The sequence below is a fragment of the Nicotiana sylvestris genome, chromosome 9, assembly GCF_000393655.2.
Source record: "Nicotiana sylvestris chromosome 9, ASM39365v2, whole genome shotgun sequence".
In the NCBI taxonomy this organism is placed as follows: domain Eukaryota; kingdom Viridiplantae; phylum Streptophyta; class Magnoliopsida; order Solanales; family Solanaceae; genus Nicotiana; species Nicotiana sylvestris.
This window is the reverse complement of record NC_091065.1, coordinates 52,521,869-52,538,046: the sequence shown is the minus strand read 5'-3', so window position 1 is coordinate 52,538,046 and position 16,178 is coordinate 52,521,869. Positions and strand designations below refer to the sequence as shown.

The following is a 16,178-nucleotide window of genomic DNA, read 5'->3' as shown; positions in this document are numbered from 1 at the left end:
GTTTATGTACATTCGAGAATGATTATTGTATATGCCGAGCGCCAACTTAATTTCTTATTAAAATTTACCTGTTAGTTGTTAGCTCTTATGTTTCACTTCTTTTCCCGCAAATGTTTGGCTTACTGAGTCATAAAGAATAGGTGCTGTCAAGATAGTTCATGGAGGGAGAACTTGGATCGTGACAATCAGCAGTGTATGAAGGTTTCGAATGAAATTTTATTTGATATGAGGTTTACTACCAGTATCGTGTTTGTTTTGAGCAGCTACAGTGATCGAAAATTATTGCTACGAGTATGCGAGTTATGTGGTATATAATGTGATTACATTTTGGGTAATGTTAATGACTTGATGCATCTTGCTCAAACTTATACAGTGTGTAGATGCGAGATTCGGGTCTGGCAAGGAATTTCAGGCGTTGGGAATTGCTTTCTAAGGCTTACGGTCTAAGGTTAAAGTAATGACCTTCAGTTATGTTATGATGTTAGGCTTATATGGACTAGGGTGCCGTGGGATCACCCTCGGGTATGTGCATGGTAAGGTTACAATTAATGGCTTTGGAACGACTCTTGGCACGTTCGAGGATGAACGTATGTTTAAGTGGGGGAGAATGTAACGATCCAGTCGATCGTTTTGAGAATTTGCATTCCGTTTAGCTATTTGAAGTCTTAAGCAGCATCGTATGATGTATTATGACTTGTGTGAATCATCAATTTTGGTTTTCAGGTTATTCGAAATTAATTTGGAAGAATGATTCTCAACTAGGAAACTTTAAGTTGGAAGAGAAGACCAAGTTTGATTTTTATGTATTTGACCTCCGGATCGGAGTTTTTCTGGTTTCGTTAAGTCCGAATGGTGGTTTTGAACTTGGTCATATGCTCAAATTTGAATTCGGATGTTTCTAGAAGGTCTCGGCACTATTTGGCAAAATTTGAAAATTTGAACGTTTGGAATGTTCATAAATTTGACCGAGAGTTGACCTTGCTAATATGTAGTTCGGGATTTGAAATAGCTTCATTATGTCATTTGATACTTCTGTGTAAAATTTGAGGCTCATTCCGAGTTTATTTGGTTTGGTTCGGCATGAGTTTTGGAAATTGAAAGTTCAAAAGTTCATTAAGTTTGATTTGAGCTGCGATTCGTGGTTTTGACGTTGTTATGCATGATTTGAGGCCTCAATTAAGTCTGTTTTATGTTATGGGACTTATTGGTATGTTCAAACAGGGTCCTGAGGGGCTCGGGTGAGTTTTGGATAGGTTTGGGTTGTGTTGCGCTCGTTTTTTATGTTCCGACGTCGTTTCTTCAAGCATGAATGGTACCACATTAAGCAAATGAGCTCCAATTTCTGTTTTGATTGAAGCATTAGGTCCATATCAAGTTTCGACGGTGTATGAGAAATTTTTGTTCATTTTACTAAGAATTAGATTGCTAGATTTTTTTTTAAATTAATTACAAAATTGCCACTGAATTAGTATTTAAAAATCTGCACTATTTTCAAAATATTGAAACAACATATCTCCTTCATTATAAAGTCAAATGGAGTGATTCAAAAGCTTAACTTAACTAGAATTTCACAAGGAATACATTGGAGGCATCAAAAGCGAGTTTTGGGATCATTTAGCATAAGAAACAAGGCAGAACATCTGGGCAGAAACATATAATATCGAGGGTTTGTTGATTTGGTCATATTTTGAGTTCAGAACTTGGATTTGGGAAATTTTGAAGGCAATTTTTACCACATGGATTGGGGTACGTATTCTATATTCGGTCTTAGTTATATTTCATGAATCTATCTTTATTTTTGGCTTTTGATTGATAATTTCAAAGTGAAATTTGAGGGATTTCGTCTAAAATTTCATGAAGTGAATTTTTGAGTTTTGAACATCGATTCAGAGTTGGATTTGAGTGAAACTAGTATGGTTGAACTTGTAATTGAATGATTTGTTAGATTTTATAAGTTTCGTTGGGTTTTGAGGTATGGACCCGGGTTTGACTTTTTGGTTGACTTTGGGCTTTTGATTAAAGATTCAACTTTTATCGACTAGGTTTTTTTTCTTTGGAATTATTTGATATTCTTGAGTTTCTTTTCGCTAGTTTTGAGCCATTCAGAGATCGGTATGTGTGAGATGGCATTTTTACAGTATTGTTTAGCTTGCTTGGTATTATATTTAGCTTGTTCGAGGTAAGTAACACTTCTTAACTTGATGCTGAGGGTATGAACCCCTAAATATACATGTTATCTATTTGGTGTTGAGCTGACGCACGTGCTAGGTGACGGGCGTATAGGCATGCACCGGTGTTGAGGTGACGCACATACTAGGTGACGGGCGTATGGGCGTGCACCGTGTGAATTATGACTCGGTTGGTTCTGTGGTACTATGTAGTTACCTAATCTTGATTTTATACATGAAATATCTACGTGCTAGAGTAATTGAGTTATGATCCATGTTAGAAATCATTTTTAGGCTATAATGCTTATTTTGTTGGGACCCATTGAGTTAATTTTTGTTGTTGAGTTATTTGCTTAAATTGCATTTACATACTCAGTCATATCCATTCATTAACATGTGATAACTCAATCTCTATTATCATTTGTTGTCACGTCATGTTGTTATCATTGGTTGGGCTAATTGGTGTGATATTTGTGAGCCCGAGAGACTAGAGAGGTTGATGACTAAGTTAGGGCCCGAGGGCCGGATTGTGAGTAATATTGTTGGGATCGGGTTGCACGTCGTAGCAAATTTTATTGATTCATGATGGGATCAGGTTGCATGCCGCAGTGGGCTTTATTGATTCATGATGGGATCTGCATGTCGCAGCAGGTATTACTGATTCATGATGGGATCGGGTTGTGTGCTGCAGTGGGTTTTATTAGCGCTTGGATAGGATCTGCCCCTCTGGAGTCTGACATACCAACAGTGAGCGCATGTTTTATTGACTCGTAACGGAATAGGGTTGCGCACCGCAGCAGGTACCGTACAGTGCTGAGTGACTAAGTGTGCTGAGTTATTGAGCATGATGAGAGGGAGTGCGAGACAGTGAGATTGAGTACTCTTAGAGTGTGAGTATGTGAGTTCATCTCTGTAATGCATTGTATTTGACATGCATACTTGACATACAGGCATAAAGATGCATTTTCTCATACTACACAATTGTGTGACATTCATGATTTCACATGTACATCGACATGTAGGCATAGAGAGGTACTTTCCTCATGTTATTTGATAATGAAACATCTTATATATTATTGAAAGTTTTTGGGAAAAATCACAGTTTTCTAATTTACTCATATTTTAGTGATTTCGGTCAAAGATTTGAGTTTTATTGTTATACCTGAAAAGCATGCCTATTTTTCATAACTGTGAACGAGCTGAGCATCATATCTTTGAATTATTTCTTGTACTTCTTTTTATTATATTGTTATGAATTGTTCTTGGCTATTGGTGTTGGACTCTAACCGTTGTCCAAGCTCGTCACGTATTTCAACCTAAGGTTAGGTTTGTTACTTATCACATGGGATCGATTGTACTCATACTACACTTCTGCACCTTGAGTGCGGATTTTGGAGCTGATGTTGCTGTGTATGGCGGGAGTTGGCACTAAAGATGAACCTGCGTTCCGGTAATAGCTTCCTCTTGTTCATGGTAGTTTTAGATTTATAAATTTATTTATGTACATTTCGAACAGATGATGTATTTATTTCATACCAGCTTTGTAAACGCTAAGTCGTAGAAGCTAATGATTTTTATTACCAGTCCTTGGGGAGTTGTATAAATTTAGTTATTTCTTTTTTGACTCTTATCATTATCATTATATTGTGGTTTATTGTTAATAGCATTACCTATTAGTAGTGGTTTATAAAAGAAACCGCCAAACCGCACCAAACCGATAATCCGAGTCAACCCGAGGAAAAAAATCCGAAACCAAACCAACCCAACATTACATGTATACAAGTTTTAAAAATATTTTATACATAAAAATAATTATTGTAATGTAATTTATAAATATAATTTAAACTCTTTAATATTCTCTTTTAATGTATTATTTCAAGCTTGGAATTTGAATTTTTAAATGATCAAATATATTTTATAACCCATAAAAGTTAGTAACTCAAATAAAGCCCAAAGCAAAATCAAATCAATACTAATACCAACAAAAAACAAATTCAATTCAATACTAGAAATGACAATAATATTGGATATATATTATTTTAGTTTCACATTGATTTAGATAGTAAATACGCATAACTCACTTTTACTATTATTTAGTCATGTAATTAATAATTAGTATTTATTAGTCGTACTTATTTTAACAAGACTTAGTACTTTTAGATTATGTTTATTTTTATTATGGCTTATTAATTAGCAATATTTATCTTATGCGATTTGTTGAGTATTTTAGTATAATTATTACTCATCTCACATTAATTTATATTATTTTATTGGGTAACATTTGATATAATTTTATCCTACTAGGACCTAAGAAATATTAGAGCACAAATTACAAATTTTATTCTATGAAGATTTTGTCGGAAAAAATCTAAAAAAATCCGAAAACCCCGTGAAAACCCGCGATTGAAAAACCCAACTTTTGTTGGTTTGGTTTGTAAATTTAAAAATTCGAGACAATTGGTTTGATTTGGTAATTGAAAATTCCGAGCCAACCCGCCTTATGCACACCCCTACCTAGTTGAGTTTTGAATCATGACAAAGATAAAGAGCGAAAGGCAGTCTGATACTTCATGTTTAATGTCATGTACTTAACACAACTTACTTACTAGAAGTACTAAAATAATAAATCTGCCCATATATGCACAAGTTGGAGCCATAATATAATGGTAGTTATTTTTTCTTAAAATGATAACTAACGGACAAGAATATTTATGTGCCAATTGCGAACGCTTGCTATAAGCCAGTTTAACATATGACTGAGCACAGAAAATTTAATAAATAAACGTGATCAACATAAATTTTAATTATAGATTAAACAGTTCGGAGACAGAAACAACAAAAACAAATTTGTAAATGAAAATAGAAATATAATGTGAACCCTAATAGTGAAAAATAGTTTGAGAACTAACATGTGATAGATATTTGCAAATCACTGATGGTATTTTAAATTCTTCCAGAGTTAAGAACGAACCACAATTTGGAGTGAGAACGGTGGATATATATTTGGGTGGAGTAAGTATAAAATAGGATAAAGAGAAAAATATAATTATGGAACAAGAAGTAAGGGCATAACTGGAAAAAAAAAATATGAAACAATCCCGCCAAATCGATTTAGTTGTTTCAAAAAAAGGAGTTTTTCGTTATTCCAGAACAATGGATTTAATAATATAATACTATTAATTTTAAATAAACAATCAAAACAAACATTAATTTTGAATAACAATACAATATAATAGAACGGGTAACAATCGTCCGAACAAGCTGCAAGCAAATCACCATATATATGATACACTAATCTGAAATGAAGATAAAAAATTTATTACAATAAAAGTATTAGCAAGAACAAAAATAGAAGATATTGAACTAGAAACTTTAACTTTAGTAGATACGGGTTGCAGGAAATGCATTATTAATAAAAAGATAGTACCAAAAAACTTAATAAAGACACTAGCTAAACCAGAATTAGCCATGCAAATGGATGGGACTCATAATGTTTATAGTCATCAGTGGCGGAACCAGAATTTTCGTTAAGAGTGTCAAAATATATAAAAGTAAATATATCAGGAAATTAAGGGGAGTCAATGCATAGTGTGTGTGTTTATATATTTATTTTTGTACCTACCTACACTGTGTATTTTTCCAGCAAAGGATGTTATTTGACACCCCTTCCTATAAGGTGGCTCCGCCACTGATAATCACTATGTAAATAAAGCACAACTTAGCTTTATCAATACATGCATAGAACTTAAACCAACATACAAATTAGATAAAATCTGGATAAGAGACTTATATATAAATACATACTTTGTTTTAGGACTTAGTGTCATGCTTAATAATAATGGTAGTTGTTTAGTATCTAGAGATGGCAGAACATTTTTTAAGCATCTTACTCATACACCAGTACAAACTGGAAAATATCCTACTATAGGATGACAAGTTAAAAAATATCAGAGTTTGGCAGAAAAGCATGGTGGACAAGGAGAGAAGATAAATACGTGTTGTAAAAATTACAAAATAATTGTGAAAACTGTGAAGATCCTATATTGATAGGAGAAATAGAAAATAAAATTCAAGAAGAAAAAATAGATAAAGACTATGCTCTAATAGAAATAGATAAAGAATTTTATAATTTCAAGAGAGGAGGAGAAAAAAATAATAAATAAAAACGAAGATTTGGATAGGATAGTTTGAATTCTGGATGAATTAGAAATCATTGAAGATAAAACCCCTCAAACACTGGGAAACTGATAGTTTGTAAATTAGATTGTTTGCCATAAAAATCGAGTAACAATTAAACTTGTAATGTGGTTTTAAGGATACGTGATTTCACTTAATAACAATTGATTAATTGTAAGATAAGTGATGGGAATTAACAAGAATATAAAACAAACCGATGCTTGGACAGTGCTCTCGAGCTAATGAACCCTCGAGAGTAGTAAAGTAAGAACAGTTAAAGAACAATAAGTTGATGAACAATAGAGAAATATTATATTGCCTTGATCTGTCTGTATGTGGTATCTTTACAAATGATGGGGACCCCTCTTTATATACGAGAGGAATCTTAATTGTGGTTCAATTCTAATTACAGAAGTAAATCCCATGATACAAATAACCGCCCTTGATTTGATCCGTTTCGAGATTTTCACCGTGATCTCCGACCGGTTACGGATATTTCGCCTTTCCGTTATTGCGTTCCGCACGAAGCTGATCATATCTGGTCTCGATCGTCGGGGACCTCGCTTTTGATGGGTACCTCAATCTCCGAACTTGGTGTCTTGTCTTCGTGCTCAGGGCTGATCCATTACGAGGCTGACCCTCGATGCAGTTCTGTGATCTCGAAATAATGGCAAAATCGGGCAAGCACGATTTTACCCGTATACAGATAGTCCCCTCATTTCTTAGAGTGTAATGAGAAGAAACGAACTGAGTCTTCGATTTTGTACATCGACCAATTACGACGTCACCCTCTTGACGTAAGCGACGGAGGCGATTGAAGCGTCGCGTCTGCACAGTTCCCAAGATCATTAATTATTGTCAGTTAATGATCGGCCACTAATGTTTTCAAACCGTCATAGCAATATTATAAATAGATCCTCTCTATAATTTTCTCAAACTTTATTTTCAAAACTTATCTTAATCTTCGAAGCTCTCCTTCCTTCAAGTTCCTCAATTCTGCAAATTATTTACATCCCGTTTGCCAATCCTCTCTTAAAAAAACAAACTTCATCCTCTTCTTTTTTCTGAACTCACATAGAAATGGCGAAAACATTTAAAACTGTTCCCAAAAAGGACAAAGCCTCTTCATCGCGGCCGGACGGTTATAAAACGCCGATGGAGCCATGCATCGAAAAATGCGTTCCTGGGTCACATGACCTTACCTCTGATTTCAAAGTTGAAATTCGGTCCCTGGCCGATGTGAACCCATGTCGAGATATATATGCTCAATAACCGAAGGCGATCTCGAGTAGGTAAAAAAAGCTGCCATTAGAAAAACACACAGGTGTTGATTCGTACCCCCGAGGAGGATATTACCACTCACGTGAAAGGCTTTTTAAGTGTTCACGCTAGGTCCCGTCGATCCCATTATTATCGACTTCTTTTGCCAATACCACATAACCCTAGGCCAAGTCCACCCCTCTTTTTGGCGCATCATTATTTTGCTCCGATTCTTCGTGAGCAAGGTCGAAGGGATGCCTTTCACCCTTGATCATCTCATTATACTATACATTCCCCGTCTGTTTGGAGGCGGATTAGTAAGGCTTCAGCTCCGAACCACAAAGGTGTTGTTCTCGAGCATAGACGAGGACAAAGATCGAGGATGGATGGGCCGGTTTGTCCAATTGAGGACCTCGGATATAATCTCGGCCGAGAAGATGTCATTCCCCGAGGAATGGAACATGAAGCGTAAGCACAAACTCACCTATATTTTCCGCTTAAAATTTTGTTTCTTTTGTCCTTTCATATTGACATCCTTTCCTATGATACAACAGTGTCTTGGGTACCCGGTGCAATCCCGAACCTTGAAAGCTGGGTTCGGAAACTGGCTTCAACCTCTTCGCACACTGAGCGCTCGTGGCGCGATTTGGCCGAGGGTCGATGTGAGGCCAAAAACCACGGTAATTTTCTCTATCTGTGTTTGACGCCTTTCTGTGAAATGTTTATTTTTTATTTTTACTTGATTTCCTCCCATACAGGTCTCGGAGACAAAGCTTTCATGAGGTTTCCCCCTCCTAGGGAAGAGGAGGCCCTGAAACCGGCCAAGGATAAGAAGAGGAAAAGGGTCTCGCCTTCCAATACCCCAATGCCTAAGAAGAACAAGGCTCGCAAGTCGAAGCAAGATGTTTCCGCCCTATATGAAAATGTAGTCTAAAAACTAAGAGATGAAGAAGACGGAGAAGATGTTGATTGTGAGCTGGTGGCTCGAAAGAGGGGAAGCATCGAAGCTTCAAAAGCAGCTGAGCCGGTGATGGTCAAGGAGGCTCATCTTCAGACCGAGGAGATCTCGGAAGATGGTCCGAGCAAAGTTCCCGATCTCCCGCCGTGACAAACAATTGGTGAGTGTGCCTAAAGGGTCCAATTTCGAGGCCCTCCGAAAAGGAGAGAGTACCCCAAGTGACTTGCTTGGGGCAATCAATATTAATGACTTACCGCCCCTCCCTACATTTTCTGAAGGGCAGTTTCGGGAGGCCCAGTCTGTAGAGACCCCTGATGTGGGAACGGCCTACGAAGGGGATGAATTATTCTGTGGCTGCTTCACGGGGGTCGTTGATGTTTCCAACCTAGATGTATCGATCATTTTCGATGAGGCTCAACGACTTTTCAACCAGATAGATTTTAGCCCTCGTTATTGGGTTTACGTCTACTTTTATTTCCTTTTGTCTAATTTCCTTCCTTTCTCCATAGGCTGTGATGCTTCATCGGGAAGCATTTTCCAAATTTCGAGCTGAGCTGAACCGGTGTGAGGCCGATCTCAAAAGGCTCACAGAGGAGAGAGACGACCTCAAACTCCTTTATGTGTAAAACGAAGAGGAGATCAGGGACCTCCGAGCTGAAGTGGTATCAACTCATAAAGAGCAGACCAATCTCATCAAGCAGGTAATGTAAATTTTTGGGAGCTTGACATATCAATTTGATATTGGTGACTAACACTTAGATCTTGCAAGTTCAGTAAAAGGCCGAAGAGATTGAGCAGCTTTACGAGGAGGCTGAGATGAAAGAGGCAGAGACATTGAGGTGGAAGCAGAACATAGACCGCCTCGCTCGAAGAAAGATACGGCTCGAGCCCAGCTATCTTCGGTTGAGCATCAACTCCAAAGCGTGAAGGAGGAGAGCTTGGCCCGATCCAAGAAAATTGAGGAGCTCGAGGCTCGGTTGGCCGCTGAGCTTGCAAAAGCCACATCTAAGGCGGAAAAAGTAAAGGCCGAGGTAGAGGCGGTCGTGGCTATCTACCGAGCTGATGCCAAAGACACTAACGCTCGAGCAAAGGAAATTTCCGATGCTACTGAGGTTCGATTATCCTGCGTTTTCGAGCATGCTAAGTGCCAGTCTCAAAGAGAGACTCTCGAAGAGATTCATGCTCGTGGCTTTGTCCTCTTGGCCGATATCGAGAATGCGAAAGTGCTACAGGCCGAAGTGGAAGCTTTGCTCTCTGCTGATGATGACTCCGGGAGCGCGAGCAGATCTAAGAGCGGAGAAGATAAAGATGAAGCTCCTGGGGAAGATTAGGCTCTCAAAATTTTTTCTTTTTTGGATTTTTGTGTAAGACCCTGAGTGGTCTTTGTAAATACTTTTGTATATATGAACGATCCTTTTTCTTTCTGATTTATCTCTGATCTTTGTCTTATGAAAAATTTATTTTGCTTTCGCCTTATGATAATTCTAATATACTTTAGTTCTTGTGAGAAATTTGACACACTTCATTGCCTTGTGAAAATTTTGTTGAAATCGGATTACTATAGTTTCTATAGTCAAGTGAGCACTTTCTCGAACTCGGAGTAGAAAAAAACCTTAAGCTTTGGTTGAGCGAGGGCGGGTCCTCGAGCTCGACAATGTAATGGCCCTTAGGCTCTTGAATCGGGACGATATGGCCTCAAAATAGCGGCTTTTTCCCTTTTCTTGGCCTAAAAGTTTAATCATATAAAAATTTGTTATGCCTTAGCATTATTTTGTTCAATTTGGTACCTCTTAAGGTTTTCGAGGGTCGATGTTATCGAAACCCTATGTAAATTTGCTGAGGGTAGCCCTTTATTAACCGGTTTTATGAAAATATTTGAAGGCGTGTTTGATTACAGAATTCGGACGTCTCTGAACTGTGTTAGTTTGGTCGTAGCCTTTAATTTGTAGTCTACCCATTGGGCTTATCTCTTGACTATACTTCAAACTTGTTCGAAGTATCAGTCCTCGAGTAGGGTGGGCGTGGCCTATAAAGCCGAGGATTGCCTTTTTAAGGTCTTAGGACTTCGAAGTTTGATAATACGAGTATGTCAATTTTCGGATGGCAGTCCCCGCGTATGAGGTTAATTTCTCGAGCTTTAGTTGCGATTGGCTCTTGAGCCGGTTTCCATAATATATCATCGAAATTGTAAAGTAGAAATCTCACTAAGGCATGGAACATCTCATAAGGAAAAAGTACTTCTTTCAATAGATCATTCATACGTACATGTTTTGTCATTAGGGCTCAGACAATCTACATGGGCAAGGTTCGTTTGACCATTTGGACCCTTAAAAATATTTTCTATCGAGACCCTGTTAATACGAAGCATCTTCCTTGAAAACATAACATCTTAAGGTGATGCCCCACCCTCAGTATTCGAGGTTGATTGTAAAGATGCCTTGGATAATGTTGAATTGTCCCCAGGTAGCACATATAATTGTTGCCTCGCTAAAAACCTCACCGGAAAAACCCATTTTGTACAAAAATCGATCTAAGGGAAAAAGAGTGCAACACATGTGCTTTAAAACCTGAAGTCTTTGTGTTGAAGAATTTACCGATATCTTCGATCAAACACCTGTAATAGGTTAGCGTCAAATATAAATGAAAAAGGAAGAGAGTCATACCTTAGCAATAGTATCATTTGACGAGTGATATGTTCCAATTATTTGGCAGTTGTTCATTGTTCATTGTGCCAAGCTTGTAAGATCCCTTTCCGATGACACCAAGGACTTGATATGGTCCTTCCCAATTTGGACTGAGTTTCCCCTCGTTTGGATCTCTAGTATTGAGGGTGACCTTTCTCATAACTAAGTCCCTAATTTGAAGTGTCGAAGATTGGCTCTCTAATTATAATATCTTTCAATTCGTTGTTTTTGGGCGGCCATTCGAATGAGGGCGGCTTCCTATTTTTCTTCTAACAATTCGAGGCTTGTGTTCATAGCCTCGTGATTTGATTCTTCCACTATATATCGAAACCTGATGCTTGGTTCCCCGACTTCGACTGGGATCAAAGCTTCGACTCCATATATTAAGTAGAACAGCATTTCCCCCGTACTGGATTTTGTCATTGTCCGATATGCCCAAATGACTTCGAGCAAAATTTCTCTCAATTTCCCGTTAGCGTCGTTCAACCTTTTCTTTAGGTTTTGAATGATGGTCTTGTTCGTTGATTCGGCCTACCTGTTCCCACTAGGATGATGCGGCGTCAATAATATCTACCCTTTCCATCCTGTTAAGGTATTAAAGCGCAGATTGATCTCGATTACTTATTGCATGCTATTACTCGTCTCATTCCTATCAGTCCCGAAGGAACTTAGGACTACTAATCCTAAAAGGGAGGGATGCTGGGCTTATTTGGAGTTTCAAAGGTAAAAATTCTAAAGCGACATACAAAATACATATGCATGTTTGGGGAAACATATAAACAAACAGAGGCTCATGTATACCTCCTCAAAACAAAACACGTAAAATAGCATGTCTTGCACGTACTGTTTAGGTATGATTTAAAATCATTAAAGACGAGGGAGATGAGGTTGTTGAGGCAGTTTTAGTTTATTGCATAACTCAGATAAGAAGTCCGAATCAGGCCTGCCTGCTGGTTGTAATAATTAACAGAAGCAGATTCAGTTTTCAATTATTGCTCTAAGGATTGTCTAAGTGTTGGACAAAGATCCTATAGGCATGGTATCTACTTGATTCAAAAGATGAAACAAGAAGGTTCGAAGCAAACTGTTTGCATGCATACTTATTGAACTGTTAAGCAATAGAATCAGATTATTAAAAGAGAGACGGGATTTAGACGAGTTGGTTACAGATTCTGCAACTGACAGTATTTATTGCTACTAGTTTTAATGTCTAACACCGAGTGAGGCGAATCAAATCATAGGCATGCTTTCTATACGTTGGTGATCTAAAAAACCTTATAGACGGTGTGTAAAAATGTCGAAGCCTTACCGACATAGTATCTAGATGCAGAAGATTGGTTTTAAACCTATAAACATGGTATCTAGATGCAGGATGGAATAATCCTATAGGTATAATTTCTATATGAGTTTGAATATGCAGAATTCAGAATGAACCTATAGACATGATTTCTATATGCATAATTCAGAATACCTATAGACATGGTTTCTATATGCAGAAGCCGTATAGAAATAGTATCTATATGTGTGTTTGAATTAGAACATCCCTATAGGCATGGTTCGATATGTAGTTGAATATGCAGAATTAGAACAGTCCTATAGGCATGATTTCTATATGTAGTAGAATATGCAAAATTAGAACAGTCCTATAGGCAAGATTTCTACCCTTTGTATGCATAGTCACCCACCCTTTTTCATTAGCCAGCCCCAAGTGTTTATTACAACTTATTACGAACCAGAATAAATGAAACTACATCAGGAAAAGTAAAAATACAACTAGAGGAAGCCTGATTCTGACTTCCTCTCTGAGTTACATGATAAACCCAACTTCAGGACCAAAGATCCAAAGCCTTTCTCCAATTTGAGTGTGTCAAAGTTCCCTAATAGCCTCAATGGGACTCCGGGCAATGCTTACACCCAAATTGCTTTATCAGGATAGGGGCAAGTGCAGTGTGGAAGTACCAGCCCTCAAGTGTCCAAGTTTAGAGGGAACTCAATGGGTCCCAAGGCGAGGCTCACAAGAGGGGAGCAGAACTTAAAGTCTAAGAGAGAGTGCAAGTGAAGAGCAGAGTTCTGGGGAATAAAGGAGGGAAAAACAGCTACAAACAGGTGGACAAAAGGGATTCAGGGGAATAGAGAAATTGTAAAGAGGCTATTGCTTCGGCAAGGGCAAGCTTTAGGCATGCCCAACAATAGAGGATGTTGGCATTCCTATAAGCCTGCCAGAAACACACACTATTAGAGGCTAAGATCCCGGGGGATCAAATTTAAGTTATAGACAATAATTTACAGTATTGCCATGCTCAAACAAACCATAACATGAACACATAGGGATATGCCCAAATGACTTCGAGCAAAATTTCTCTCAATTTCCTGTTAGCGTCGTTCAACCTTTTCTTTAGGTTTTGAATGATGGTCTTGTTCGTTGATTCGGCCTACCTGTTCCCACTAGGATGATGCGGCGTCAATAATATCTACCCTTTCCATCCTGTTAAGGTATTAAAGCGCAGATTGATCTCGATTACTTATTGCATGCTATTACCCGTCTCATTCCTATCAGTCCCGGAGGAACTTAGGACTACTAATCCTAAAAGGGAGGGATGCTGGGCTTATTTGGAGTTTCAAAGGTAAAAATTCTAAAGCGACATACAAAATACATATGCATGTTTGGGGAAACATATAAACAAACAGAGGCTCATGTATACCTCCTCAAAACAAAACACGTAAAATAGCATGTCTTGCACGTACTGTTTAGGTATGATTTAAAATCATTAAAGACGAGGGAGATGAGGTTGTTGAGGCAGTTTTAGTTTATTGCATAACTCAGATAAGAAGTCCGAATCAGGCCTGCCTGCTGGTTGTAATAATTAACAGAAGCAGATTCAGTTTTCAATTATTGCTCTAAGGATTGTCTAAGTGTTGGACAAAGATCCTATAGGCATGGTATCTACTTGATTCAAAAGATGAAACAAGAAGGTTCGAAGCAAACTGTTTGCATGCATACTTATTGAACCGTTAAGCAATAGAATCAGATTATTAAAAGAGAGACGGGATTTAGACGAGTTGGTTACAGATTCTGCAACTGACAGTATTTATTGCTACTAGTTTTAATGTCTAACACCGAGTGAGGCGAATCAAATCATAGGCATGCTTTCTATACGTTGCTGATCTAAAAAACCTTATAGACGGTGTGTAAAAATGTCGAAGCCTTACCGACATAGTATCTAGATGCAGAAGATTGGTTTTAAACCTATAAACATGGTATCTAGATGCAGGATGGAATAATCCTATAGGTATAATTTCTATATGAGTTTGAATATGCAGAATTCAGAATGAACCTATAGACATGATTTCTATATGCATAATTCAGAATACCTATAGACATGGTTTCTATATGCAGAAGCCGTATAGAAATAGTATCTATATGTGTGTTTGAATTAGAACATCCCTATAGGCATGGTTCTATATGTAGTTGAATATGCAGAATTAGAACAGTCCTATAGGCATGATTTCTATATGTAGTAGAATATGCAAAATTAGAACAGTCCTATAGGCAAGATTTCTACCCTTTGTATGCATAGTCACCCACCCTTTTTCATTAGCCAGCCCCAAGTGTTTATTACAACTTATTACGAACCAGAATAAATGAAACTACATCAGGAAAAGTAAAAATACAACTAGAGGAAGCCTGATTCTGACTTCCTCTCTGAGTTACATGATAAACCCAACTTCAGGACCAAAGATCCAAAGCCTTTCTCCAATTTGAGTGTGTCAAAGTTCCCTAATAGCCTCAATGGGACTCCGGGAAATGCTTACACCCAAATTGCATTATCAGGATAGGGGCAAGTGCAGTGTGGAAGTACCAGCCCTCAAGTGTCCAAGTTTAGAGGGAACTCAATGGGTCCCAAGGCGAGGCTCACAAGAGGGGAGCAGAACTTAAAGTCTAAGAGAGAGTGCAAGTGAAGAGCAGAGTTCTGGGGAATAAAGGAGGGAAAAACAGCTACAAACAGGTGGACAAAAGGGATTCAGGGGAATAGAGAAATTGTAAAGAGCCTATTGCTTCGGCAAGGGCAAGCTTTAGGCATGCCCAACAATAGAGGATGTTGGCATTCCTATAAGCCTGCCAGAAACACACACTATTAGAGGCTAAGATCCCGGGGGATCAAATTTAAGTTATAGACAATAATTTACAGTATTGCCATGCTCAAACAAACCATAACATGAACACATAGGGGTAGGGGTTTGGGATTCATAATAGAACAGGCAGAAAGAAATTTCAGTATGCTAGAGTAAGTGTTGAACTATACAGAAGCAGTAGGCAGACATGCATACAAAGGTAGTAAATAAACACATTGTTGTGGTGATGAAAACCTTAAATAGGACATACCAGTTTCAAAGAAGCAGATAGGATAAAAGCAGGCAGCAGGACTTGAAAGAAAACAGGTCACAGTACAAGTAACAAGAGAAAATACTTTCGAGTATGGGTATAGGTTCAGAAAGACTATGAGTGTTCGTCCCTTTGTGTCAATGAAAGAGCAGATATTTATAGTGTGAAAACGGGCAGAAAATAAGGTAAGAAAATAATCATGTACCAATTAAGATCAATCAGTAGAAGACATCCTTTAATTAAGGAGTTCAAACTTAAACGGTAATGAGCAAAAAATTTATTTAAGGAAAGAGATCAAGTAAGCATCTTGTGTAAAGTAGGCAATTAAGGGTAAATACATAAGAATTAAATTAAGGGAAGAAATTTTGAAATACACGGTTACACAGATAAGGTAAGAATCAATCAGTAGAAGTAAATCGAGGAGTCAGAGATTTGAAATTACTGGTTCATGAATAAACCAAGTCAGAAAGGCTAAGGAAAGTTTTCGACTCAAACCAAGTAACAGGGAAATTAGCAAAACAAAAGGAAGTTTGAAATCAATCAAAAAA

General features: G+C 37.8%; 1 protein-coding gene across 1 annotated transcript; it reads left to right on the top strand.

Annotated features, from left to right (window-relative positions):
* Positions 1–7,424: 7,424 nt before the first annotated feature.
* On the top strand, positions 7,425–9,893 carry LOC138877584 (uncharacterized). Its single transcript, XM_070157206.1, has 4 exons — positions 7,425–7,485; positions 8,363–8,529; positions 9,072–9,124; positions 9,392–9,893. Exons 1-4 carry the CDS (start codon positions 7,425–7,427, stop codon positions 9,891–9,893), a joined length of 783 nt encoding a protein of 260 aa, XP_070013307.1.
* The last annotated feature ends 6,285 nt before the right edge of the window (positions 9,894–16,178 follow it).